The 27,855-nt window shown below is 40.6% G+C and overlaps 1 protein-coding gene across 1 annotated transcript in view; it reads right to left on the bottom strand.

Moving 5' to 3' along the window:
- The window catches only part of LOC139395378 (GDNF family receptor alpha-4-like), an 85,172-nt gene extending 57,779 nt beyond the window's left edge, over nucleotides 1-27,393 (bottom strand). The window contains exons 1-3 of the mRNA XM_071142946.1: nucleotides 27,375-27,393; nucleotides 23,598-23,879; nucleotides 3,176-3,256 (exon numbers count right to left, since the gene is read on the bottom strand). Coding sequence (XP_070999047.1) covers nucleotides 3,176-3,256; nucleotides 23,598-23,879; nucleotides 27,375-27,393 — 382 coding nt within the window. The remainder of the gene's footprint in view (nucleotides 1-3,175; nucleotides 3,257-23,597; nucleotides 23,880-27,374) is intronic.
- Nucleotides 27,394-27,855: the final 462 nt, after the last annotated feature.

The raw sequence follows: 27,855 nt of genomic DNA, 5'->3' as shown, positions 1-27,855 counted from the left end.
TACCTGACACCCTAGACCCACTCCAATTTGCTTACCGCCCAAATAGGTCCACAGACGATGCAATCTCAACCACACTGCACACTGCCCTAACCCATCTGGACAAGAGGAATACCTATGTGAGAATGCTGTTCATCGACTACAGCAACACCATAGTACCCTCCAAGCTCGTCATCAAGCTCGAGACCCTGGGTCTCGACCCCGCCCTGTGCAACTGGGTACTGGACTTCCTGACGGGCCGCCCCCAGGTGGTGAGGGTAGGCAACAACATCTCCTCCCCGCTGAACGACACAACAGTGGTAGGCTTGATTACCAACAACGATGAGACGGCCTACAGGGAGGAGGTGAGGGCCCTCGGAGTGATAGATGATTGTGGACTTCAGGAAACAGCAGAGGGAACACCCCCCTATCCACATGATCGGCATACACATCACAGACAAACTGAATTGGTCCACTCACACAGACAGCATCGTGAAGAAACCTCAGGAGGCTGAAGAAATTCGGCTTGTCACCAAAAGCACTCACAAACTTCTACAGATGCACAATCGGGCGGGCTGTATCACCGCCTGGTATGGCAACTGCACCGCCCTCAACCGTGAGGTCTGCACAACGCATCACCGGGGGCAAACTTGATGTCACAGGAAGGCCATAAAGATCATCAAGGACATCAACCACCCGAGCCACTGCCTGTTCACCCCGCTATCATCCAGAAGGCGAGGTCTATCTCAAGGCCATCAGACTGTTAAACAGCCAGAGTGGCTGCTGCCAACACACTGACACTGACTCAACTCCAGCCACTTTAATAATGGGAATTGATGGGAAATGATGTAAATATATCACTAGCCACTTTAAACAATGCTACCTTATATAAATGTTACTTACCCTACATTATTCATCTCATACGCATACGTATATACTGTACTCTATATCATCGACGGTATCCTTATGTAATACATGTATCACTAGCCACTTTATACTATACTATGCCACTTTGTTTACATACTCATCTCATTTGTACATACTGTACCCGATACCATCTACTGTATCTATTCTTTATCCCCTTACACTGTGTACAAGACAGTAATGATTACTTGTTATTACTGCAATTTCGCAGCCTCAGGAGGAGGTAAGTGAACTGGAATTGTGGTGTCATGACAACAACCTCACCCTCAACATCAGCAAAACAAAGGTGTTGATTGCTGACTTCAGGAAGCAGAGGATGGAATACCAATGGGACTGCTGTAGAGAGAGTCAGCAGTTTTATGTTCCTCTGCGTCCACATCACTGACGACTTGTTATCAACCAACTACGTGGTAGTTATAACAAGCCGTCACTCTGGTCAAGAGAGCGCAACAGCATCTCTACTTCCTAAGGTGGTTGAACACATTTGGCCGGGTCCTATCCAAACACTACCGCTGCACCAGCGAGTACATCCTGACCGGTTGCATCACGGCCTGTTAATGTCTTCGTCCACGGCGGCAAGGCCCTCATGCTGGTGGTGAAGACGGCCCAGTGCTCCCACCCACCCAGGAAATCTACTGGAAACGCTGCCTGAGGAAGGCCCACGGCGTCATCACAAATCCCACACACCCCAGCCACGAGCTGACACTTGAAACTTGACACGTCAAGCTGGGGGGTGAAGTTACGTTACAATTTCACTGCTGTTTTGAATGTTTCCTTCTCACTATATACATTTATGTTCCTACATATTTGACTGTATATAAATGGGTGATAACATTAAGAGGTGTGACTACAACGTCTTTCCTCTAGTGACAATCTTTACATAACAGATTTTTCCAATTTGATCCCATATTTAATTAGCCTTTACAAAGTCACTGTGATATTAAACTTTGTCTGGCAGTTTCTGTGGGGATGGCTGCTATCATTAAAACCAGTTTCTCCTGTGTCTCCTGACCCCTCCTGTCTCAGCCTCCAGTATTTATGCTGCAATAGTTTATGTGTCGGGGGGCTAGGGTCAGTTTGTTATATCTGGAGTACTTCTCCTGTCTTATCCAGTGTCCTGTGTGAATTTAAGTATGCTCTCTCTAATTCTCTCTTTCTTTCTTTATCTCTCTCAGAGGACCTGAGCCCTAGGACCATGCCTCAGGACTACCTGACATGATGACTCCTTGCTGTCCCCAGTCTACCTGGCCATGCTGCTGCTCCAGTTTCAACTGTTCTGCCTAAGGCTATGAAACCCTGAGGATGTGCTACCTGTCCCAGACCTGCTGTTTTCAACTCTCTCGAGACAGCAGGAGCGGTACAGATACTCTGAATGATCGGCTATGAAAAGTCAACTGACATTTACTCCTGAGGTGCTGACTTGCTGCACCCTCGATAACTACAGTTTTTATTATTATTTGACCCTGCTGATCATCTATGAACATTTTAACATCTTGGCCATGTTCCCTTCTGCTGCTCCCCCATAGACAATCTGAGATGGGCTCTCTGAGCTGCTATTTAATGTAAATAGGTGATAAAGTTATTTTTTACCCTGAGGGCAAACAGCACAGCCTCCCTATAACTGACCCCAGGTACCCCTCCAGGAGGCAGCTGCTTCTATAGTTGCCCCTCTATAGCTGCCCCCCAAACACACATTCTGCACTTCTATAGCTACACCCAAACACACATTCTGCCACCCTATAGCTGCCCCACAGACACACATTCTGCCCCTCTATAGCTGCCCCCAGACACACATTCTGCCCCTCTATAGCTGCCCCCAGACACACATTCTGCCCCTCTATAGCTGCCCCCAGACACACATTCTGCCCCTCTACCTACCCCCCAGACACACATTCTGCCCCTCTATAGCTGCCCCCAGACACACATTCTGCCCCTCTATAGCTGCCCCCAGACACACATTCTGCCCCTCTATAGCTGCCCCCAGACACACATTCTGCCCCTCTACCTACCCCCCAGACACACATTCTGCCCCTCTATAGCTGCCCCCAGACACACATTCTGCCAATCTATAGCTGCCCCCAGACACACATTCTGACCCTCTACCTACCCCCCTCCACCTATCCCCCAGACACACGTTCTGCCCCTCTACCTACCCCCAAACACTCATTCTTCCCCTCTACCTACCCCCCAGACAAGTTCTGCCCTTCTACCTACCCCCCTCTACCTACTCCCAGGGCAGAGACAGTCAGGTCATCTATACTGCTACCAGACTCACCTGCAGCGATGGAGGCCAGGCGTACGTAGTCGAAGCCCCTCTCTTCGGGTTCGTAAGGGTAACTCTCCACCAGGCTCAGTCCTGACAAGAGGAATGAATGTTTTCAAGAAGAATCACCCAACATGTTTAGTCATTAAAGTAAGTACACATTAATTCAAGATCTGACCGAGTAGGGTTCCCAGATCCGATGTCTGACCCTTAACCCCTGACCCCTCCCCTGGTCCTTCCTGGCGCCAGCATACAGTACTATTTCTAGGGTTTGTCTTTATTATTACTATGTTCTACACTATAGAATAATAGTGAAGACATCACAACTATGACATGACACATATGGAATCATGTGGTAACCATAAAAGTGTTAAACAAATCAACATTTATTGTACATTATTTTATATTCTTCAAAGTAGCCACCCTTTGCCTTGATGACAGCTTTGCACACTCTTGCCATTCTCTGAAACCAATGTCATGGGGTAGTCACCTGGAATGCTTTTACATTGACAGGTGTGACTTGTTAAAAGTTCATTTGTGGAATTTCTTTCCTTCTTAATGTGTTTGAGCCAATCAGTTGTGTTGTGACAAGGTATAGCAAGTAAAACACTGGAATGGTAGATTTGCAGTGGAAGAATGTGTGAAGTAGAAATATAAATAATGTGGCGCAAAGCAGAAAAATAAATAAATAAATACAGTAGGGGAAGCGGTAGTTGTTTGGGCTAAATTATAGATGGGCTATGTACAGGTGCAGTAATCTGTGAGCTGCTCTGACAGCTGATGCTTAAAGCTAATGAGGGAGATAAGTGTTTCCTAGCTAGTGAGGGAGATAAGTGGGGACTTTACCTAGCAGGGTCTTGTAGATGACCTGGAGCCAGTGGGTTTGGTGACGATTATGAAGCGAGGGCCAGCCAACGAGAGCGTACAGGTCGCAGTGGTGGGTAGTAGGCTTTAGTGACAAAACAAATGGCACTGTGATAGACTGCATCCAATTTATTGAGTAGGGTATTGGAGGCAATTTTGTAAATGACATCGCCAAAGTCGAGGATCGGTAGGATGGTCAGTTTTACGTCAGAACTGTCTAGAGTAGTGATGCTGGACGGGCGTGCAGGTGCAGGCAGCGATCGGTTGAAGAGCATGCATTTGGTTTTACTTGTATTTAAGAGCAGTTGGAAGCCACGGAAGGAGAGTTGTATGGCATTGAAATCGTTGGAGGGTTGCTAACACAGTGTCCAAAGATGGGCCAGAAGTATACAGAATGGTGTCGTCTGCGTAGAGGTGGATCAGAGACTCACCAGCAGCAAGAGCGACATCATTGATGTACACAAAGAAGAGAGTCGGCCCAAGAATTGAACCCTGTGGCACCCCCATAGAGACTGCCAGAGGTCCGGACAACAGACCCTCTGATTTGACACACCGAACTCTATCAGAGAAGTAGTTGGTGAACCAGGCGAGGCAATCATTTGAGAAACCAAGGCTATCGAGTCTGCCGATGAGGATGTGGTGATTGACAGAGTCGAAAGCCTTGGCCAGGTCAATGAATACGGCTGCACAGTATTGTTTCTTATCGATGGCGGTTAAGATATTGTTTAGGACCTTGAGCGTGGCTTAGGTGCACCCGTGACCAGCTCTGAAACCAGATTGCATAGCGGAGAAGGTGTGGTGGGATTCGAAATGGTTGGTAATCTGTTTGTTGACTTGGCATTCGAAGACCTTAGAAAGGCAGGGTAGGATAGCATGTAGCAGTTTGGGTCAAGAGTGCCCCCCCTTTGAAGAGGGGGATGACCGCAGCTGCTTTCTTTGGGAATCTCAGACGACACGAAAGAGAGGTTGAACAGGCTAGTAATAGGGTTTGCAACAATTTCGGCAGATCATTTTAGAAATAGGGGGTCCAGATTGTCTAGCCCGGCTGATTTGTAGGGGTCCAGATTTTGCAGCTCTTTCAGAACATCAGCTGACTGGATTTGGGGGAAGGAGAAATGGGGAAGGTTTGGGCGAGTTGCTGTGGGGGGTGCAGTGCTGTTGACCGGGGTAGGGGTAGCCAGGTGGAAAGCATGGCCAGCCGTAGAAAAATGGTTATTGAAGTTCTCAATTATAGTGGATTTATCGGTGGTGACAGAGTTTCCTATCCTCAGTGCATATCACGGGAGCTGTTCGATGCTAATGCAGAACGCCATAGGATGTTTTTGTGTTGGTTAAGGTCAGTCAGGTCTGGAGAGAACCAAGGGCTATATCTGTTCCTGGTTCTACATTTCTTGAATGGGGCATGTTTATTTAAGATGGTTAGGAAGGCATTTAAAAATAACCAGGCATTCTCTACTGACGGGATGAGATCAATGTCCTTCCAGGATATCCTGGCCAGGTCGATTAGAAAGGCCTGCTCGCTAAAGTGTTTCATGGAGTGTTTGACAGTGATGAGTGGAGGTCGCTTGACCGCTGACCCATTACGGATGCAGGCAATGAGGCAATGATAACTGAGATCTTGGTTGAAAACAGCAGAGGTGTATTTAGAGGGCAAGTTGGTTAGGATGATATCTATGAGGGTGCCCGTGTTTACAGCTTTGGGGAGGTACCTGGAAGGTTCATTGATAATTTGCGTGAGATTGAGGGCATCAAGCTTAGATTGTAGGATGGCTGGGGTGTTAAGAATGTTCCAGTTTAGGTCACCTAGCAGCACGAGCACGAGTTCACATATGGTGTCCAGAGCACAGCTGGGGGCAGAGGGTGGTCTATAGCAGGCGGCAACGGTGAGAGACTTGTTTTTAGAGAGGTGGATTTTTAAAAGTAGAAGTTTAAATTGTTTGAGTACAGACCTGGATAGTAGGACAGAACTCTGCAGGCTATCTCTGCAGTAGATTTCAACACCGCCCCCTTTGGCAGTTCTATCTTGTCTGAAAATGTTGTAGTTAGGAATGGAGATTTCAGAGTTTTTGGTGGTCTTCCTAAGCCAGGACTCAGACACGGCTAGGACACACGGGGTTGGTGGAGTGTGCTAAAGCAGTGAATAAAACAAACTTAGGGAGGATGCTTCTAATGTTAACATGCATGAAACCAAGGCTATTACGGTTACAGAAGTCATCAAAAGAGAGCACCTGGGGAATAGGAGTGGAGCTAGGCACTGCATGGCCTGGATTCACCTCTACATCACCAGAGGAAAAGAGGAGGAGTAGGATAAGGGTACGGCTAAAAGCTATGAGAATTGGTCGTCTAGAACGTCTGGAACAGAGAGTAAAAGGAGGTTTCTGGGGGCGATAAAATAGCATCAAGGTATAATGTACAGACAAAGATATGGTAGGATGTGAATACAGTGAAGGTAAACCTAGGTATTGAGTGATGAAGAGAGAGATATTGTCTCTAGAAACATCATTGAAACCAGGTGATGTCATCGCATGTGTGGGTGGTGGAACTGAAAGGTTGGATAAGGTATAGTGAGCAGGGCTAGAGGCTCTACAGTGAAATAAGCCAATAAACACTAACCAGAACAGCAATGGACAAGGCATATTGACATTACGGAGAGGCATGCGTCGAGTGATCATAAGGGTCCAGTGAGTAGTGAGGTTGGTTGGGGTCACGGCGATTCAGACAGCTAGCCGGGCCATCGGTACCAAGCTAGCATAGGATGGAGGTCTGTTTTTAGCCACCTCATGCGTTTCCGTCGGTAGATTAGTGGGGTTCCGTGTGGTAGAGGGGCGTGTGGTAGAGGGGATTAATCCAATTGGCAAAATAGATATAGTTATAGTGACCCAAGAAAAATTGTCCGATAGACCTATTCCGATAGCAGCCGATAAGACAGCTAACGATTAGCGGGCCGCAGATGGATGTAACGTCGCGACAGAGGGGCCAGTTGGATAACTCCAACTGATAAGTAACAGACACATCTCAACATCAACTGTTCAGAGGAGACTGTGTGAATCAGGCCTTCATGGTTGAATTTCTGAAAAGAAACCACTACTAAAGGCCACCAATGAAAAGAAGAGACTTGTTTGTGCCAAGAAACAAGAGCAATGGACATTAGACCGGTGGAAATACGTTCTTCGGTCTGATGAGTCCAAATTTGAGTTTCTTTTGTTCCAACCTCTTTGTCTTTGTGAGACGAGGAGTAGGTGAATGGATGATCTTCGCATGGTGTGGTTTCCAATATGAAGCATGGAGGAGGTGTGATTTATTTAGAATTCAAGGCACACTTCACCAGCATGGCTACCACAGCATTCTGCAGCGATATGCCATCCCTTCTGGTTTGCGCTTAGTGGGACAATCATTTGTTTTTCAACAGGACAATGACCCAACATAACTCCAGGCTGTGTATGGGCTATATTTTGACCAAGAAGGATAGTGATGGAGTGCTGCATAAGATGATCTGGCTTCCACAATCACCCGACCTCAACCCAATTGAGAGGGTTTGGGATGAGTTGGACCGCAGACTGAAGGAAGAGCAGCCAACAAGTGCTCAGCATATGTGGGAACTCCTTGGAAAAGCATTCATAATGATGCTGGTTGAGAGAATGCCAAGTGTGCGCAAGGTTGTTTTCAAGGCAAAGGGTGGCTACTTTGAAACATCTAAAATATATTTTGATTCGTTTTACACTTTCTCTGGGAAACTGTGAAGTACTGGGGCAGCTGGGAAGAACTGGTGAAGCTGTGAAGAACTGGGGAAGCTGTGAAGAACTGGGGAAGCTGTGAAGAACTGGTGAAGCTGTGAAGAACTGGCGAAGCTGTGAAGAACTGGGGATTTTTGAAGCCAGCCTATTGCATGATTGTGTTCATTAGTCGGTTATTAAAGAACGTGAAGCAGGGGCCTCCCGAGTGGCGCACTACATTGCAGTGCTGAGGCGCCACTACAGCCTCAGGTTCGATCCCAGGCTGTGTCACAGCCGGCCGTGACCGTGAACGTCGTGTTTCTGAGGCTCTCGAACTTCACCTCGCCCGATTCTGTAGCGGTGATGAGACAACATTGTAGCTACCAATTTGGGAGAAAAAGGGGGTATAATAATAACAACAAAATATGTGAAACACTATTAAATTAACTGTTTCCTGATTGTGTCTGTTATTAAACGTTTACTGCTTTTCATTAAATCACATTAAATCATGTTAAATCATTAAATCACATTAAATCATGTTAAATCATTAAATCATGTTAAATCATTGAATCATGTTAAATCATTAAATCATGTTAAATCATTAAATCATGTTAAATCATGTTAAATAATTAAATCATGTTAAATCATGTTAAATCATTAAATCATGTTAAATCATTGAATCATGTTAAATCATTAAATCATGTTAAATCATTAAATCATGTTAAATCATTGAATAATGTTAAATAATTAAATCATGTTAAATCATGTTAAATCATTAAATCATGTTAAATCATTAAATCATGTTAAATCATGTTAAATCATTGAATCATGTTAAATCATTAAATCATGTTAAATCATGTTAAATCATGTTAAATCATGTTAAATCATGTTAAATCATGTTAAATCATTAAATCATGTTAAATCATGTTAAATCATTAAATCATGTTAAATCATGTTAAATCATTAAATCATGTTAAATCATTAAATCATGTTAAATCATTAAATCATGTTAAATCATTAAATCATGTTAAATCATTAAATCATGTTAAATCATTAAATCACGTTAAATCATTGAATCATGTTAAATCATTGAATCATGTTAAATCATTAAATCATGTTAAATCATTAAATCATGTTAAATCATTAAATCATGTTAAATCATTAAATCATGTTAAATCATTAAATCATGTTAAATCATGTTAAATCATGTTAAATCATGTTAAATCATTAAATCATGTTAAATCATTAAATCATGTTAAATCATTAAATCATGTTAAATCATTAAATCGTGTTAAATCATTAAATCATGTTAAATCATTAAATCATGTTAAATCATTAAATCATGTTAAATCATTAAATCATGTTAAATCATTAAATCATGTTAAATCATGTTAAATCATTAAATCATGTTAAATCATTAAATCATGTATGGTTACACATATTGTATTGTTCATATGGCAGAATATTATTGGTTCAGTTAAGGCCTAAAATAAATGTGTTTATGTCACGACTTCCGCCGAAGTCGGTTCCTCTCCTTGTTCAGGCGGCGGTCGGCGTCGCCTGTCTATAGGCCATCATCGATCCACTTTTCAATTTCCTTTTGTTTTGTCTTCCCTGGTCTCAATTCCCTCATTACATGTGTGAACCCTCTGTTCCCCCCATGTCTTTTGTGCGGAATTGTTTATTGTAAGTGCATGTGCACATTTTATCGCCACGGGTTTTGTTGTTCTGATTTCCGGTGGTTTGATGAATCAAACTGCTCCGTTGATTACCCAGACTTCCCTGCTGCCAGTTACGCACTCCCTTACAGTTTATACTTAATTCATAATAAATGTTTTTTTACATGAATTAGTTCATATATTTATATAAAGGCTGAAGGCTAAAACTCGTCTAGACCTATCTATTAAATATATATATATATATATATATATAACTCGTCTATTTAGTTCTACAAATGTATTTTCCTTTTAAAGAATCTATTTTAGTTTGATTTAGTTTTTACTCCAGACATTAACACCAACCATTCACTATAAAACCTTGTCAACAAAAAAAGCTGAGCGAAATACAAAAGGTTTGCGCCCAGAACAAATCCAGCTTCGAAGAATGGAAATCCCTAATTGTGTTTGTAAATAAAGTCAAATGTATATTGTTCAAATACGTTTTCGTCCTTGAGTTTGTGTTTCCACTAGATTCTGTAGCCACGAAGTAAAAAATTGGCTATTGTAAAAACTCATGAAAAACTCATAATAATAATGCATTTGGAAAGTATTCCTTTCCACAAATAAAAAACACATACCTTATTTACATAAGTATTCAGACCCTTCGCTATAAGACTTGAAATTGAGCTCATGTGGATCCTGTTTCCATTGATCATCCTTGTTGTTTCTATAACTTGATTGGAGTCCACCTGTGGCAAGTTCAGTTGATTGCACATGATTTGGAAAGGCACACACCTGTCTACATATCTATATAAGGTCCCACAAGTTGACAGTGCATGTCAGACCAAAAACCAAGCTATGAGGTCGAAGGAATTGTTTGTAGAGCTCAGAGACAGGATTGTGTCGAGACACAGATCTAGGTGAAGGCTACCAAAATATTTCTGCAGCATTGAAGGTCCCCAATAACAGTGGCCTCCATTAATCTTAAATGGAAGAAGTTTGGAACCACCAAGACTCTTCATAGAGCTGGCCGGCCGGTCAAACTGAGCAATCGGGGAAGAAGGACCTTGGTCAGGGAGGTGACCAAGAACCCAATGGTCACTCTGACAGAGATCCAAAGTTATTCTGTGAAGATGGGAGAACCTTCCAGAAGGACAACCATCTCTGCAACACTCCATCAATCAGGCCTTTACAGTACAACGGCCAGCAGGAAGCCACTCCTCAGTAAAAGGCACATGACAAGCCACGTGGAGTTCGCCGTTCTAAAGCATATATTCCAGAAGGAATAAATAATGAATAATAATAATAAAATGTCGATCCTATCATGCGCCAGGATATTTTTTCTAAGCCAGGATCAATTCATGTTCCATTGCTTGTTCTGCTCCTCTAAGAATAATGAATGCCGGGTAGCCGTGTGGATTATTAGCATATGAACGACTTCAATATGCTGGACAATCAAATCCATCCATCCAAGCCATTTATAACGATCCGGCAGTTCAAAGAAGATCATTTCAAAGGTAATCCAATGGGCCTAGTTATTGTTCAATAGCAGCATACATTTGCATGAATTATCTTCTCTCTCTTAAAATAGTCTTTACTCTTCTTGTGCAATGTATAGCCAGCCCACTCTATTGTTTGTCTATCTGCCTGTCTTGGTGAGAATCTTAAGTTAATAATAGTATTCTTGTAATGAGTGCGCTGAGAGTCGGTAAGCAGGTACAGGGAGTGAGTGTTTTAATAAATAAACAAAACAATGAACACAAAACACAAACAACTCACCAACATGAAAACAGTCAATAACACCTGAGGAACGAAGGAGAGTGACAGATACACAGCGTCTTGCAAAAGTATTCACCCCCTTGGCATTTTTCCTATTTTGTTGCATTACAACTTGGAATTGAAATAGATTTTTATTTGGATTTCATGTAATGAACATACACAAAATTGTCCAAATTGGTGAAGTGAAATGTAAAAACAATAAAAAACAGAAAAGTGGTGTACATATTGTATTCACCCCCTTTACTATGAAGCCCCTAACTAAGATCTGGTGCAACCAATTACCTTCAGAAGACACATAATTAGTTACATAAAGTCCACCTGTGTGCAATCTAAGTGTCACATGATCTGTCACATGATCTCAGTAATACAGTTGAAGTCAGAAGTTTACATACACCTTAGGCAAACACATTTAAACTCAGTTGTTCACAATTCCTGGCATTCAACTTCAATAGGGTAGGGGGCAGCATTTGGAATTTTGGATGAAAAGTGTGCCCAAATTAAACTGCCTGCTACTCAGGCCCAGAAGCTAGGATATGCATATAATTGCATATAATTGGTAGATTTGGATAGAAAACACTCCAAAATTTCCAAAACTGTTAAAATAATGTCTGAGTATAACAGAACTGATATGGCAGGCAAAAACCTGAGGAAAATCCATCCAGTAAGTACTATTATTTGGAAAGGCTGTTTTTCCATTGAAAGCCTATCCACCACACAAAGACTTAGGACCCAGTTCACGATCTCTGTGGCTTCTTCTACATGTGGCCAGTCTTTAGGCATTGTTTCAGGCTTGTACTCTGAAAAATGAGGGAGATACAGCACATTCAATGATAGGCCAGTGGAAATTTCCCTGGTCGGGAACACGCCTTTCTTGTTTCTCCTTTTCTATTGACAAAGTTTTTGTCTGGTTGAAATATTATTGATTATTTATGACAAAAACAACCTGAAGAATGATTTTAAACATCGTTTGACATGTTTCCACAAACTTTTATTGTACTTTTTTGACTTTTTATCTTGATGTTGAGAGCGCGCTTTGTGCCTTTGGATTACTGAACTTTTTGGACATAAAGAGGGACATTATCGAACAAAACAAACATTTATTGTCTAACATGGAGACCTGGGAGTGCCACCAGATGTAGATCATCAAAGGTAAGTGATTCATTTTAATGCTATTGCTGACTTTTGTGACACCTCTCCTTGGTTGGAAAATGTCTGTATGGTTTTCTGTGACTAGGCACTGACCTAACATAATCGCATGGTGTGCTTTCGCCGTAAAGCCTTTTTGAAATCGGACACAGTGGTTGGTTTTACAAGAAGTTTAAAATGGTGTATCATACTTTTATGTTTGAGGAATTTTAATTATGGGATTTCTGTTGTTTTGAATTTGGCGCCCATTTTCACTGGCTGTTGTCGAGGTGGGACAATACCGTCCCACTGATACCAGAGAGGTTAATCCTTGTAAAAATTCTCTGTCTTAGGTCAGTTAGAATCACCGCTTTATTTTAAGAATGTGAAATGTCAGAATAATAGTAGAGAGAATGATTTATTTCAGCTTTTGTTTCTTTCATCACATTCCCAGTGGTTCAGAAGTTTACATACACTCAATTTGTATTTGGTAGCATTGCCTTTAAATTGTTTAACTTGGGTCAAATGTTTCAGGTAGCCTTCCACAAGCTTCCCACAATAAGTTGGGTGAAAATTGGCCCACTCCTGACAGCGCTGGTGTAACTGAGTCAGGTTTGTAGGCCTCCTTGCTCGCACACGCTTTTTCAGATCTGCCCACAAATTTTCTATAAGATTGAGGTCAGGGCTTTGTGATGGCCACTCCAATACCTTGACTTGTCCTTAAGCCATTTGGCCACAACCTTGGAAGTATACTTGGGGTCATTGTCCATTTGGAAGACCCATTTGCGACAAAGATTTAACTTCCTGACTGATGTCTTGAGATGTTGCTTCAATAGATCCACATAATTTTACGACGTCATGATGCCATCTATTTTGTAAAGTGCACCAGTCCCTCCTGCAACAAAGCACCCCCACAACATGATGCTGCCACCCCCATGCTTCACGGTTGGGACCGTGTTCTTCGGCTTGCAAGCCTCCCCCTTTTTCCTCCAAACACATCAGACCAGAAGACATTTCTCCAAAAAGTATGATCTTTGTCCCCATGTGCAGTTGCAAACCGTAGTCTGGCTTTTATATGGTGGTTTTGGAGCAGTGACTTCTTCCTTGCTGAGTGGCATTTCAGGTTATGTCGATATCGGACTCGTTTTACTGTGGACATGGATACTTTTGTACCTGTTTCCTCCAGCATCTTCACAAGGTCCTTTGCTGTTGTTCTGGGAATGATTTGCACTTTTCACACCAAAGTACGTTCATTTCTAGGAGACAGAACGCATCTCCTTCCTGAGCGGTATGACGACTGCATGGTGTTTATACTTGCGTACTATTGTTTGTACAGATGAACGTGGTACCTTCAGGCGTTTGGAATTTGCTCCCAAGGATAAACCAGACTTGTGGAGGTCTACAATTTATTTTCTGAGGTTTTGGCTGATCTATTTTGATTTTCCCATGATGTCAAGCAAAGAGGCACTGCGTTTGAAGGTAGGCCTTGAAATATTTCCACAGGTACACCTCCAATTGACTCAAATTATGTCAATTAGCCTATCAGAAGCTTCTAAAGCCATGACATCATTTTCTGGAATTTTCCAAGATGTTTAAAGGCACAGTCAACTTAGTGTATGTAAACTCCTGGCCATCTGGAATTGTGAAACAGTGAATTACAAGTGAAATAATTTGTCTGTAAACAATTGTTGGAAAAATTACTTGTGTCATGCACAAAGTAGATGTCCTAACCGACATGACAAAACTATAGTTTGTTTAACAAGAAATGTGTGGAGTGGTTGAAAAACGAGTTTTAATGACTCCATCCTAAGTGTATGTAAACTTCCGACTTCAACTGTTCTGAAAGGCCCCAGAGTCTTCAACACCACAAAGCAAGTGGCACAATGAAGACCAAGGAGCTCCCCAAACAGGTCAGGGACAAAGTTGTGGAGAAGTACAGATCAGGGTTGGGTTATAAAGAAGTATCTGAAACTTTGAACATCCCACAGAGCACCATTAAATCTATTATTAAAAAATTGAAAGAATATGGCACCACAACAAACCTGCCAAGAGAGGGCCGCCCACCAAAACTCACGGACCAGGCAAGGAGGGCATTAATCAGAGAGGCAACAAAGAGACCAAAGATAACCCTGAAGGAGCTGAAAAGCTCCACAGCAGAGATTGGAGCTGTACACGGAAGAGTGGCCAGAAAAAAGCCATTGCTTAATTAAAGAAAAAAATAAGCAAACGCGTTTGGTGTTGGCCAAAATATATGTGGGAGACTCCCCAAACACATGGAAGAAGGGACTGAGAAACTGGTCAGAATTGAAGGAATGATGGATGGTGTTAAATACAGGGAAATTATTGAGGGAAACCTGTTTCAGTCTTCAAGAGATTTGAGACTGGGACGTAGGTTCACCTTCCAGCAGGACAATGACCCTGAGGCCCATGAGGCGCAATTACTCATTACGATGGTGACAGGTGTGTGGGATAAACAGCAGCCTGATGACCTAGAGGCTTATTTCTTGTTTGTTTCAAATAAAAAATATCTTGAGGGAGTATAAGTGACAGTTCCACTGTGAGGTCACCAAAAGAGATGAGATGGTTCCACTGTGTGCCGTGGCGGAGGTCATCCTGCCTTGTCTCAGGATGGTAAGTTGGTGGTTGAAGATATCAAAAGAGATTAGGTGGTTCCACTGTGAGGTCACCAAAAGAGATGAGGTGGTTCCACTGTGAGGTCCCCAAAAGAGATGAGGTGGTTCCACTGTGAGGTCACCAAAATAGATGAGGTGGTTCCACTGTGAGGTCACCAAAAGAGATGAGGTGGTTCCACTGTGAGGTCACCAAAAGAGATGAGGTGGTTCCACTGTGAGGTCACCAAAAGAGATGAGGAGGTTCCACTGTGAGGTTACCAAAAGAGATGAGGTGGTTCCACTGTGAGGTCACCAAAAGAGATGAGGTGGTTCCACTGTGAGTTCACCAAAAGAGATGAGGAGGTTCCACTGTGAGGTTACCAAAAGAGATGAGGTGGTTCCACTGTGAGGTCACCAAAAGAGATGAGAGGTGGAAGGAGTAGAGAAGAGTGGTTTGGAGGTGACGCTTCTTTAGTTTGTCTGACTGTCTTGGTGAGAATCTCAAGTTAATAAAATAGTCTTCCTTAGAGTTTTACATTTAACTTCCTGAAACTAGATCTGTCTTTTGGCTGTCATGGCAAATTAAACATTTTAATAACATTTTACTTGTCAAAACTGGTGTGACATAAAACACTTTTAGTTCCTTGTATTAATAATGGCAGTGTTGTTTCAATAATAACAATTTATCTGTGAAATTAGACATTGAACTTGAGCCCTGTTTCAACAAGCTGATTCAGAGAATGATTTACAGAATGACAGTAAAGTGAATAGTTATTGTGATACGGCAGAGTTTTAAACAATGTTTGGATATCTCATACCCGAAGAAAAGGATGGACCCAAATATATAGGGTAAACATATAGGCCTAAAGCATTTTAAAACAGGATCAAAAGCTAAATAGCTTTATTTTCTTGTAATTCAATGGCTTCCTGAGATGAGGCCTACCCAAAACTATTCAATAAAATTCCTTATTATATTCTGTCTCTGTCATTCAATTAAGCCTGTACTCGATTTAACTATTTTCATAACTGATATAAATTCAGTCAAATTTTAGTATATAAATTCAAATCAAATTTTATTTGTCACATACACATGGTTAGCAGATGTTAATGTGAGTGTAGCGAAATGCTTGTGCTTCTATTTCCGACAATGTAGTAATAACCAACGAGTAATCTAACCTAACAATTCCACAACAACTACCTTATACACACAAGTGTAAAGGGATGAAGAATATGTACAGATATATGAATGAGTGATGGTACAGAACGGCATAGGCAAGATACAGCAGATAGTATTGAGTACAGTATATACAGATGAGATGAGTAATGTAGGGTATGTAAACAAAGTGGCATAGTTTAAAGTGGCTAGTGATACATGTATTACATAAAGATGGCAAGATACAGTAGATGGTATAGGGTACAGTATATACATATGAGATGAGATGAGTAATGTAGGGTATGTAAACATTATACATTATGTTGCATTGTTTAAAGTGGCTAGTGATACATTTTTACATACATTTTTCCGTTATTAAAGTGTCTGGAGTTGAGTCAGAATGTTGCCAGCAGCCACTCAATGTTAGTGGTGGCTGTTTAAAACTTGTTGAGGATAGGGGGCAGTATTTTCACTTTGGATGAATTGCGTGCCCATAGTGAACTGCATCAAACTCTGTCCTAGATTGCTAATATATGCATAATATTATTACTATTGGATAGAAAACACTCTGAAGTTTCTAAAACTTATGTCTGTGAGTATAACAGAACTCATAGGGCAGGCAATCTTCCAAACAAGAAGTGAAATTCTGAAAGTTGGGACAAATTTGATGTCATCACCCCCTCCTTTCCCAACAAGATATGGATCCGGAAGCACTTCCTACGCCTTCCACTAGATGTCCTCATTCAGTAGAAAGTGGAATGGAGCATTTGCTGTGAACTTTGACCGAATGGGAGGGGAAATAGTCAGTGTCCCGACAGACTGCCATTTTCCTGTGGCGCATTTCTCTGTGGGTGCTACCGCTGTTCCATTCGGCCCCAGATGAAAACGTATGATCCAGTTGGAACGTTATTGGATATATATGAAAATAACATCCTGAAGATTGATTCTCTACTTAGTTTGACAAGTTTATTCGACCTGGAATATATCTTTTGGAAGTTTTTGTGCGAGTTATCTTGGACCAGCAGTCAGTTTTTAGGGGACACGTGAGCTGAAAGTGATAGCAAATGCAGCTACTTGGACACTAGTATTGGACATTATGGAACAAAACAACGATTTATTGTGGAACTAGGACTCCTTGCATTGCATTCTGATGAAAGATCATCAAAGGTAAGGGAATATTTATGATGTAATTTCGTAATTCTGTTGACTCCAACATGGCGGAGAAATACTGTTACGTCTGAGCGCCGTCTCAGATTCTGTAACGTTTTAAAAAAGTCTGACCCAGCGGTTGCATTAAGATCCAGTGTATCTTTAATTATATGTAGAACATGTATCTTTAGTCAAAGTTTATGATGAGTATTTCTGTTATCTTTCTATAATTCCTCCGGATATTTTGGAGGATTTTCTGAACATGGCGTCAATGTAAACCGAGATTTGTGGATATAAAAATGCATATTATCGAACAAAACATAAATGTACTGTGTAACATGTCATATGACTGTCATCTGATTAAGATTTTCAAAAGGTTAGTGATTCATTTTATCTCTAATCCTGCTTTTGTGATTTTATCTTTGGCTGGAAAAAATGGCTGCGTTTTTCCTTTGATTTGGTGGTGGTCTAACATAAATATATGTTGTGTTTTCGCTGTAAAACATTTTAAAAATCTGACTTGATGGGTAGATGAACAAGATGTCTATATTTCATTTGAGGTATTGGACTTGTTAATGTGTGAAAGTTAAATATTTCTAAAGAATAATCTTGAATTCCCTGCGCCACCTTTTCATCTGAACGGGGGGGGGGGGGGGGGGGGTTTAACAGTCTGATGGCCTTGAAATAGAAGCTGTTTTTCAGTCTCTCGGTCCCAGCTTTGATGCACCTGTACTGACCTTGCTGACCTCGCCTTCTGGATGAAACTGACCCCGCCTTCAAATAATTTTGCACGCACAATTTTTCAGTTTTTGATTTGTTAAAAAAGTTTGAAATATCCAATAAATGTCGTTCCACTTCATGATTGTGTCCCACTTGTTGTTGATTCTTCACAAAAAAATACAGTTTTATATCTTTATGTTTGAAGCCTGAAATGTGGCAAAAGGTCGCAAAGTTCAAGGGGGCCGAATACTTTCGCAAGGCACTGTATGTTTTTGTACCGTCTAGGGGTTTTGAATGTTCATGGGGTGGGGACTAGTCTAGGTGTTTTGTATGTCTATGGTTGCCTAGATTGGTGCTCAATTAGAGGCAGCTGTTTATCGTTGTCTCTGATTGGGAACCATATTTAGGCAGCCATATTCCTAGGGTAATTCATGGGTCATTGTCTATGTGTTAGTTGCCTGTGTCTGCACTTATCATATATAGCTTCACGGTCGTTTTGGTGTTTTGTAAGTTTGTTTAAGTGTTCTTCGTCTCATTAAAGAAGATGTATTCATCTCACGCTGCGCCTTGGTCTCCTCCATACAACGAACGTGACTGTATTGTCCTCAAAGCGAGCAAAGAAGTTGTTTAGTCTGTCTGGGAGCAAGACATCCTGATGAATTCGGTACACTATAGCCTATATATAATATTCTGTTTATTTTCATAACTAATATAAATTCAGTATACTATAGCCTATATATATTATATTTATTTTCACAACTGATATAAATTCAGTATACTATAGCCTATATATAATATCCTATTTATTTTCATAACTGATATGAATTCAGTATACTATAGCCTATATATAATATTCTGTTTATTTTCATAACTAATATAAATTCAGTATACTATAGCCTATATATATTATATTTATTTTCACAACTGATATAAATTCAGTATACTATAGCCTATATATAATATCCTATTTATTTTCATAACTGATATGAATTCAGTATACTATAGCCTATATATAATATTCTGTTTATTTTCATAACTAATATAAATTCAGTATACTATAGCCTATATATAATATTCTGTTTATTTTCATAACTGATATGAATTCAGTATACTATAGCCTATATATAAGCCTATATATAATATTCTGTATATTTTCATAACTAATATACATTTGGTATACTACAACCTATATAATATTCAGCACATATGAACACATGCATTTTTGGCTATATAAAGAACAGCTTTGCATGATTTAATGAAAAGCAGAAAACAGAAAACATTGCTTCTCATTCTTTAAAAAAAATACTCAGAAACAGGCAACAGGCTGTACAGCTAGCTGGCTTCACAGTTTCCCTGCTAAAGAGGCCTACAAGGAAACTCAATTTATCTCAACAAAGTTGAGGGCGCGAGGGGACACCTCCCGCTGTGTGCTGAGCAGTACCTTCCACCCCCCGCCGTGTAGTACCTTCCACCCCCCGCTGAGTAGTACCTTCCACCCCCCGCTGAGTAGTACCGTCCACCCCCCGCTGAGTAGTACCTTCCACCCCCCGCTGTGTGCTGAGTAGTACCTTCCACCCCCCGCTGAGTAGTACCTTCCACAAAACGTTTTGCTCGACAAAAGACACGTAATCCCCATGTCCCCCCTTGTCACCCCCACCCCCCATTATCACCATGTAAAACAGACTGGTACTATAGATTAGGGCTAGGTGTTATATAGACTGGTACTATAGGTTAGGAATAGGTGTTATATAGACTGGTACTATAGATTAGGGCTAGGTGTTATATAGACTGGTAATATAGATTAGGGCTAGGTGTTATATAGACTGGTACTATAGATTAGGGCTAGGTGTTATATAGACTGGTACTATCGATTAGGGCTGGGTGTTATATAGACTGGTACTATAGATTAGGACTAGGTGTTATATAGACTGGTACTATAGATTAGGGCTAGGTGTTATATAGACTGGTACTATAGATTAGGGCTGGGTGTTATGATCTCACGATGTAGGACAGACTGGTACTATAGATTAGGGCTAGTTGTTATATAGACTGCTACTATAGATTAGGGCTAGGTGTTATATAGACTGGTACTATAGATTAGGAATAGGTGTTATATAGACTGGTACTATCGATTAGGGCTAGGTGTTATAATCTGACCATGTAGGACAGACTAGTACTATAGGTTAGGGCTAGGTGTTATATAGACTGGAACTATAGATTAGGGTTAGGTGTTATATAGACTGGTATTAAAGATTAGGGCTAGGTGTTATATAGACTGCTACTATAGATTAGGGCTAGGTGTTATATAGACTGCTACTATAGATTAGGGCTAGGTGTTATATAGACTAGTACTATAGATTAGGGCTAGGTGTTATACAGACTGGTAGTATAGATTAGGGCTAGGTGTTATACAGACTAGTACTATAGATTAGGGCTAGGTGTTATATAGACTGGTAGTATAGATTAGGGCTAGGTGTTATATAGACTGGTAGTATAGATTAGGGCTAGGTGTTATATAGACTGGTACTATAGATTAGGGCTAGGTGTTATATAGACTGGTAGTATAGATTAGGTCTAGGTGTTATAATCTCACCATGTAGGACAGACTGGTACTATAGATTAGGGCTAGGTGTTATATAGACTGGTACTATAGATTAGGGCTAGGTGTTATAATCTCACCATGTAGGACACACTGGTACTATAGATTAGGGCTAGATGTTATATAGACTGGTACTATAGATTAGAGCTAGGTGTTATATAGACTGGTGCTATAGATTAGGGCTAGGTGTTATATAGACTGGTACTATAGATTAGGGCTAGGTGTTATATAGACTGGTACTATAAATTAGGGCTAGGTGTTATAATCTGACCATGTAGGACAGACTGGTACTATAGGATAGGGCTAGGTGTTATAATCCCACCATGTAGGACAGACTGGTACTATAGATTAGGGCTAGGTGTTATATAGACTGGTACTATAGATTAGGGCTTGGTGTTATATAGACTGGTACTATAGATTAGGGCTAGGTGTTATAATCTCACCATGTAGGACAGACTGGTACTATAGATTAGGGCTAGGTGTTATAATCTGACCATGTAGGACAGACTGGTACTATAGGTTAGGGCTAGGTGTTATAATCCCACCATGTAGGACAGACTGGTACGATAGATTAGGTCTAGGTGTTAAACAGACTAGTACTATAGATTAGGGCTAGGTGTTATATAGACTGGTACTATAGATTAGGGCTAGGTGTTATATAGACTGGTACTATAGATTAGGGTTGGTGTTATATTAACTGGTACTATAGATTAGAGCTAGGTGTTATAATCTCACCATGTAGGACACACTGGTACTATAGATTAGGGCTAGATGTTATATAGACTGGTACTATAGATTAGAGCTAGGTGTTATATAGACTGGTACTATAGATTAGGGCTAGGTGTTATATAGACTGGTAGTATAGATTAGGGCTAGGTGTTATATAGACTGGTACTATAGATTAGGGCTAGGTGTTATATAGACTGGTAATATAGATTAGGGCTAGGTGTTATAATCTCACCATGTAGGACAGACTGGTACTATAGATTAGGGCTAGGTGTTATATAGACTGGTAATATAGATTAGGGCTAGGTGTTATAATCTCACCATGTAGGACAGACTGGTACTATAGATTAGGGCTAGGTGTTATATAGACTGGTGCTATAGATTAGGGCTAGGTGTTAAACAGACTGGTAATATAGATTAGGGTTAGGTGTTATTGTCTCACCATGCAGGACAGACTGGTGCTATAGATTAGGGCTAGGTGTTAAACAGACTGGTAATATAGATTAGGGCTAGGTGTTAAACGGACTGGTACTATAGATTAGGGCTAGGTGTTAAACAGACTGGTACTATAGATTAGGATTAGGTGTTATATAGACTGGTAATATAGATTAGGGCTAGGTGTTATACAGACTGGTACTCTAGATTAGGGCTAGGTGTTATACAGACCGGTACTATAGATTAGGGCTAGGTGTTAAACAGGCTGGTAATATAGATTAGGGCTAGGTGTTAAACAGACTGGTAATATAGATTAGGGTTAGGTGTTATAATCTCACCATGTAGGACAGACTGGTTCTATAGATTAGGGCTAGGTGTTAAACAGACTGGTGCTATAGATTAGGGCTAGGTGTTAAACAGACTGGTAATATAGATTAGGGCTAGGTGTTAAACAGACTGGTAATATAGATTAGGGCTAGGTGTTAAACAGACTGGTAATATAGATTAGGGCTAGGTGTTATATAGACTGGTACTATAGATTAGGGCTAGGTGTTAAACAGACTGGTACTATAGATTAGGGCTAGGTGTTAAACAGGCTGGTAATATAGATTAGGGCTAGGTGTTAAACAGACTGGTAATATAGATTAGGGTTAGGTGTTATAATCTCACCATGTAGGACAGACTGGTTCTATAGATTAGGGCTAGGTGTTAAACAGACTGGTGCTATAGATTAGGGCTAGGTGTTAAACAGACTGGTAATATAGATTAGGGCTAGGTGTTAAACAGACTGGTAATATAGATTAGGGCTAGGTGTTATATAGACTGGTAGTATAGATTAGGGCTAGGTGTTATATAGACTGGTACTATAGATTAGGGCTAGGTGTTATATAGACTGGTAATATAGATTAGGGCTAGGTGTTATAATCTCACCATGTAGGACAGACTGGTACTATAGATTAGGGCTAGGTGTTATATAGACTGGTAATATAGATTAGGGCTAGGTGTTATAATCTCACCATGTAGGACAGACTGGTACTATAGATTAGGGCTAGGTGTTAAACAGACTGGTAATATAGATTAGGGTTAGGTGTTATTGTCTCACCATGCAGGACAGACTGGTGCTATAGATTAGGGCTAGGTGTTAAACAGACTGGTAATATAGATTAGGGCTAGGTGTTAAACGGACTGGTACTATAGATTAGGGCTAGGTGTTAAACAGACTGGTACTATAGATTAGGATTAGGTGTTATATAGACTGGTAATATAGATTAGGGCTAGGTGTTATACAGACTGGTACTCTAGATTAGGGCTAGGTGTTATACAGACTGGTACTATAGATTAGGGCTAGGTGTTAAACAGGCTGGTAATATAGATTAGGGCTAGGTGTTAAACAGACTGGTAATATAGATTAGGGCTAGGTGTTAAACAGACTGGTAATATAGATTAGGGCTAGGTGTTAAACAGACTGGTAATATAGATTAGGGCTAGGTGTTAAACAGACTGGTAATATAGAGTAAGGCTAGGTGTTAAACAGACTGGTAATATAGATTAGGGCTAGGTGTTAAACAGACTGGTAATATAGAGTAGGGCTAGGTGTTAAACAGACTGGTAATATAGATTAGGGCTAGGTGTTATAGTCTCACCATGTAGGACAGACTGGTCCTATAGATTAGGGCTAGGTGTTATATAGACTGGTACTATAGATTAGGGCTAGGTGTTATAGTCTCACCATGTAGGACAGACTGGTCCTATAGATTAGAGCTAGGTGTTATATAGACTGGTACTATAGATTAGGGCTAGGTGTTATATAGACTGGTACTATAGATTAGGGCTAGGTGTTATAATCTCACCATGTAGGACAGACTGGTACTATAGATTAGGGCTAGGTGTTATTGTCTCACCATGCAGGACAGACTGGTGCAGGCTCCAATAGATACTGAGGCAGTTCTTCTCTCTCTTCATGCCTCGTTTACACTGGCAGCCGTGCAGCGGGGAGGACAGCAGGGCCGTGACTGCGTTCTCACACTGGTTCCTGGCCCCAGGGCCCAGCTTCACGCTGCCGTCCCCCGCCACACACTGTCTCAGCGTCCGCAGACGAGGGCTGCACGCGTCATCACTGGAGCAGGTGTCCCCAGCCTGTAGACAGTCTCTGTCCCTCCCCGCAGACACAGCGAGGGGGAGCCCTGAGGAAGAGACAGCACGAATTAAAACAGTTTCAGGTGGAAGTACAACGCTAGGTAATCAAACTGGTTAGTACTAGGTAATCAAACTGGTTAGTACTAGGTAATCAAACTGGTTAGTACTAGGTAATCAAACTGGTTAGTACTAGGTAATCAAACTGGTTAGTACTAGGTAATCAAACTGGTTAGTACTAGGTAATCAAACTGGTTAGTACTAGGTAACCAAACTGGTTAGTACTAGGTGATACTACTGGTTAGTACTAGGTCATCAAACTGGTTAGTGCTAGGTAATCAAACTGGTTAGTACTAGGTAATCAAACTGGTTAGTACTAGGTCATCAAACTGGTTAGTGCTAGGTAATCAAACTGGTTAGTACTAGGTAATCAAACTGGTTAGTGCTAGGTAATCAAACTGGTTAGTACTAGGTAATCAAACTGGTTAGTACTAGGTAATCAAACTGGTTAGTACTAGGTAATCAAACTGGTTAGTACTAGGTAATCAAACTGGTTAGTACTAGGTAATCAAACTGGTTAGTACTAGGTAATCAAACTGGTTAGTACTAGGTAACCAAACTGGTTAGTACTAGGTGATACTACTGGTTAGTACTAGGTCATCAAACTGGTTAGTGCTAGGTAATCAAACTGGCTAGTACTAGGTAATCGAACTGGTTAGTGCTAGGTAATCAAACTGGTTAGTACTAGGTAATCAAACTGGTTAGTACTAGGTCATCAAACTGGTTAGTGCTAGGTAATCAAACTGGTTAGTACTAGGTAATCAAACTGGTTAGTGCTAGGTAATCAAACTGGTTAGTACTAGGTAATCAAACTGGTTAGTACTAGGTAATCAAACTGGTTAGTACTAGGTAATCAAACTGGTTAGTACTAGGTAATCAAACTGGTTAGTACTAGGTAATCAAACTGGTTAGTACTAGGTAATCAAACTGGTTAGTACTAGGTAACCAAACTGGTTAGTACTAGGTGATACTACTGGTTAGTACTAGGTCATCAAACTGGTTAGTGCTAGGTAATCAAACTGGCTAGTACTAGGTAATCGAACTGGTTAGTGCTAGGTAATCAAACTGGTTAGTACTAGGTAATCAAACTGGTTAGTACTAGGTAATCAAACTGGTTAGTACTTGGTGATACTACTGGTTAGTTCTAGGTAATCAAACTGGTTAGTACTTGGTGATACTACTGGTTAGTTCTAGGTAAACAAACTGGTTGGTACTAGGTAATCAAACTGGCTAGTACTAGGTAATCAAACTGGTTAGTGCTAGGTAATCAAACTGGTTAGTACTAGGTAATCAAACTGGTTAGTACTAGGTAATCAAACTGGTTAGTACTAGGTCATCAAACTGGTTAGTGCTAGGTAATCAAACTGGTTAGTACTAGGTAATCAAACTGGTTAGTGCTAGGTAATCAAACTGGTTAGTACTAGGTAATCAAACTGGTTAGTACTTGGTGATACTACTGGTAGTTCTAGGTAATCAAACTGGTTAGTACTAGGTAATCAAACTGGTTAGTACTAGGTAATCAAACTGGTTAGTACTAGGTAATCAAACTGGTTAGTACTAGGTAATCAAACTGGTTAGTACTAGGTAACCAAACTGGTTAGTACTAGGTGATACTACTGGTTAGTACTAGGTCATCAAACTGGTTAGTGCTAGGTAATCAAACTGGCTAGTACTAGGTAATCGAACTGGTTAGTGCTAGGTAATCAAACTGGTTAGTACTAGGTAATCAAACTGGTTAGTACTAGGTAATCAAACTGGTTAGTACTTGGTGATACTACTGGTTAGTTCTAGGTAATCAAACTGGTTAGTACTTGGTGATACTACTGGTTAGTTCTAGGTAAACAAACTGGTTGGTACTAGGTAATCAAACTGGCTAGTACTAGGTAATCAAACTGGTTAGTGCTAGGTAATCAAACTGGTTAGTACTAGGTAATCAAACTGGTTAGTACTAGGTAATCAAACTGGTTAGTACTAGGTAATCAAAATGGGTAGTACTAGGTGATACTACTGGTTAGTACTAGGTAATCAAACTGGTTAGTACTCTGTGATACTACTGGTTAGTACTAGGTAATCAAACTGGTTAGTACTCGGTGATACAACTGGTTAGTACTCGGTGATACTACTGGTTAGTACTAGGTAATCAAACTGCTTAGTACTTGGTGATACTACTGGTTAGTACTAGGTAATCAAACTGGTTAGTACTAGGTAATCAAACTGGTTAGTGCTAGGTAATCAAACTGGTTAGTACTAGGTAATCAAACTGGTTAGTACTAGGTAATCAAACTGGTTAGTACTCGGTGATACTACTGGTTAGTACTAGGTAATCAAACTGGTTAGTACTAGGTAATCAAAATGGGTAGTACTAGGTGATACTACTGGTTAGTACTAGGCAATCAAACTGGTTAGTACTCTGTGATACTACTGGTTAGTACTAGGTGATACTACTGGTTAGTACTCGGTGATACTACTGGTTAGTACTAGGTAATCAAACTGGTTAGTACTCGGTGATACTACTGGTAGTACTAGGTAATCAAACTGGTTAGTACTCGGTGATACTACTGGTTAGTACTAGGTAATCAAACTGGTTAGTACTCGGTGATACTACTGGTTAGTACTAGGTGACACTACTGGTTAGTACTAGGTAGTTAAACTGGTTAGCACTAGGTAATCAAACTGGTTAGTAATCTGTGATACTACAGGTTAGTACTCGGTGATTCTACTGGTTAGTACTAGATGACACTATGGGTTAGTATTAGGTGATACTACTGGTTAGTACTAGGTGATACCTCTGGTTAGTACTAGGTGATACTACTGGTAAGTACTAGGTAATTAAACTGGTTAGGACTAGGTGATACTACTGGTTAGTACTAGATGATACTACTGGTTAGTACTAGGTGATACTACTGGTTAGTACTCAGTGATACTACTGGTTAGTACTAGGTGATACTACTGGTTAGTACTAGGTGATACTACTGTTTAGTACTAGGCGATACTACCGGTTAGTACTAGGTGATACTACTGGTTAGTACTAGGTAATTAAACTGGTTAGTACTAGGTGATACTACTGGTTAGTACTAGGTGATACTACTGGTTAGTACTCGGTGATACTACTGGTTAGTACTAGGTGATACTACTGGTTAGTACTAGGTGATACTACTGGTTAGTACTCGGTGATACTACTGTTTAGTACTAGGTGATATGTAACATAGCATTACATACAGAATAATACAACGTTTTCTGAGACTATGTTGGTTTTTGAGAACACACAGTACAGGTTAGGAACATCTCATGATATCGTATGTCATATTGTATTTGATTCTTGTGTTACTGTGATCAGGGAACTTTTGTGAATGAAACTCTGGTCTCAATGGGTTTTTCCCTGAATAAATAAAGAATAAATAAATCCATAAAAAAATCCAATAAATTGTTTAACTAGGAAAGATTGTTGAGGTTAAAACACTCTTTTTGTCCGTCTGCTCCCACACATAACAGCCCAGAGAGCATGGGGCCCGAGATGAGTCCACACACTAACAAAAACAACAACAAGGGGTTCTGTGTTTTCAGGGCAACCTGGCAAGAGGTCAGTAGGAGCTACACACAGACAACAGTATAGCAAACATGGGTTAGGACTAATAATGTCATGTTTCTGAAGTGCTATGTCATGGTTCTGAAGTGCTATGTCATGGTTCTGAAGTGCTATGTCATGATTCTGAAGTGCTATGTCATGGTTCTGAAGTGTTATGTCATGGTTCTGAAGTGCTATGTCATGGTTCTGAAGTGTTATGTCATGGTTCTGAAGTGCTATGTCATGTTTCTGAAGTGCTATGTCATGTTTCTGAAGTGCTATGTCATGTTTCTGAAGTGCTATGTCATGGTTCTGAAGTGTTATGTCATGGTTCTGAAGTGCTATGTCATGGTTCTGAAGTGCTATGTCATGGTTCTGAAGTGTTATGTCATGGTTCTGAA

Source organism: Oncorhynchus clarkii, unplaced genomic scaffold, assembly GCF_045791955.1.
Source record: "Oncorhynchus clarkii lewisi isolate Uvic-CL-2024 unplaced genomic scaffold, UVic_Ocla_1.0 unplaced_contig_2969_pilon_pilon, whole genome shotgun sequence".
In the NCBI taxonomy this organism is placed as follows: Eukaryota; Metazoa; Chordata; class Actinopteri; order Salmoniformes; family Salmonidae; genus Oncorhynchus; species Oncorhynchus clarkii.
The sequence above is the reverse complement of the archived record's forward strand: the minus strand, read 5'-3'. Positions and strand labels throughout refer to the sequence as shown.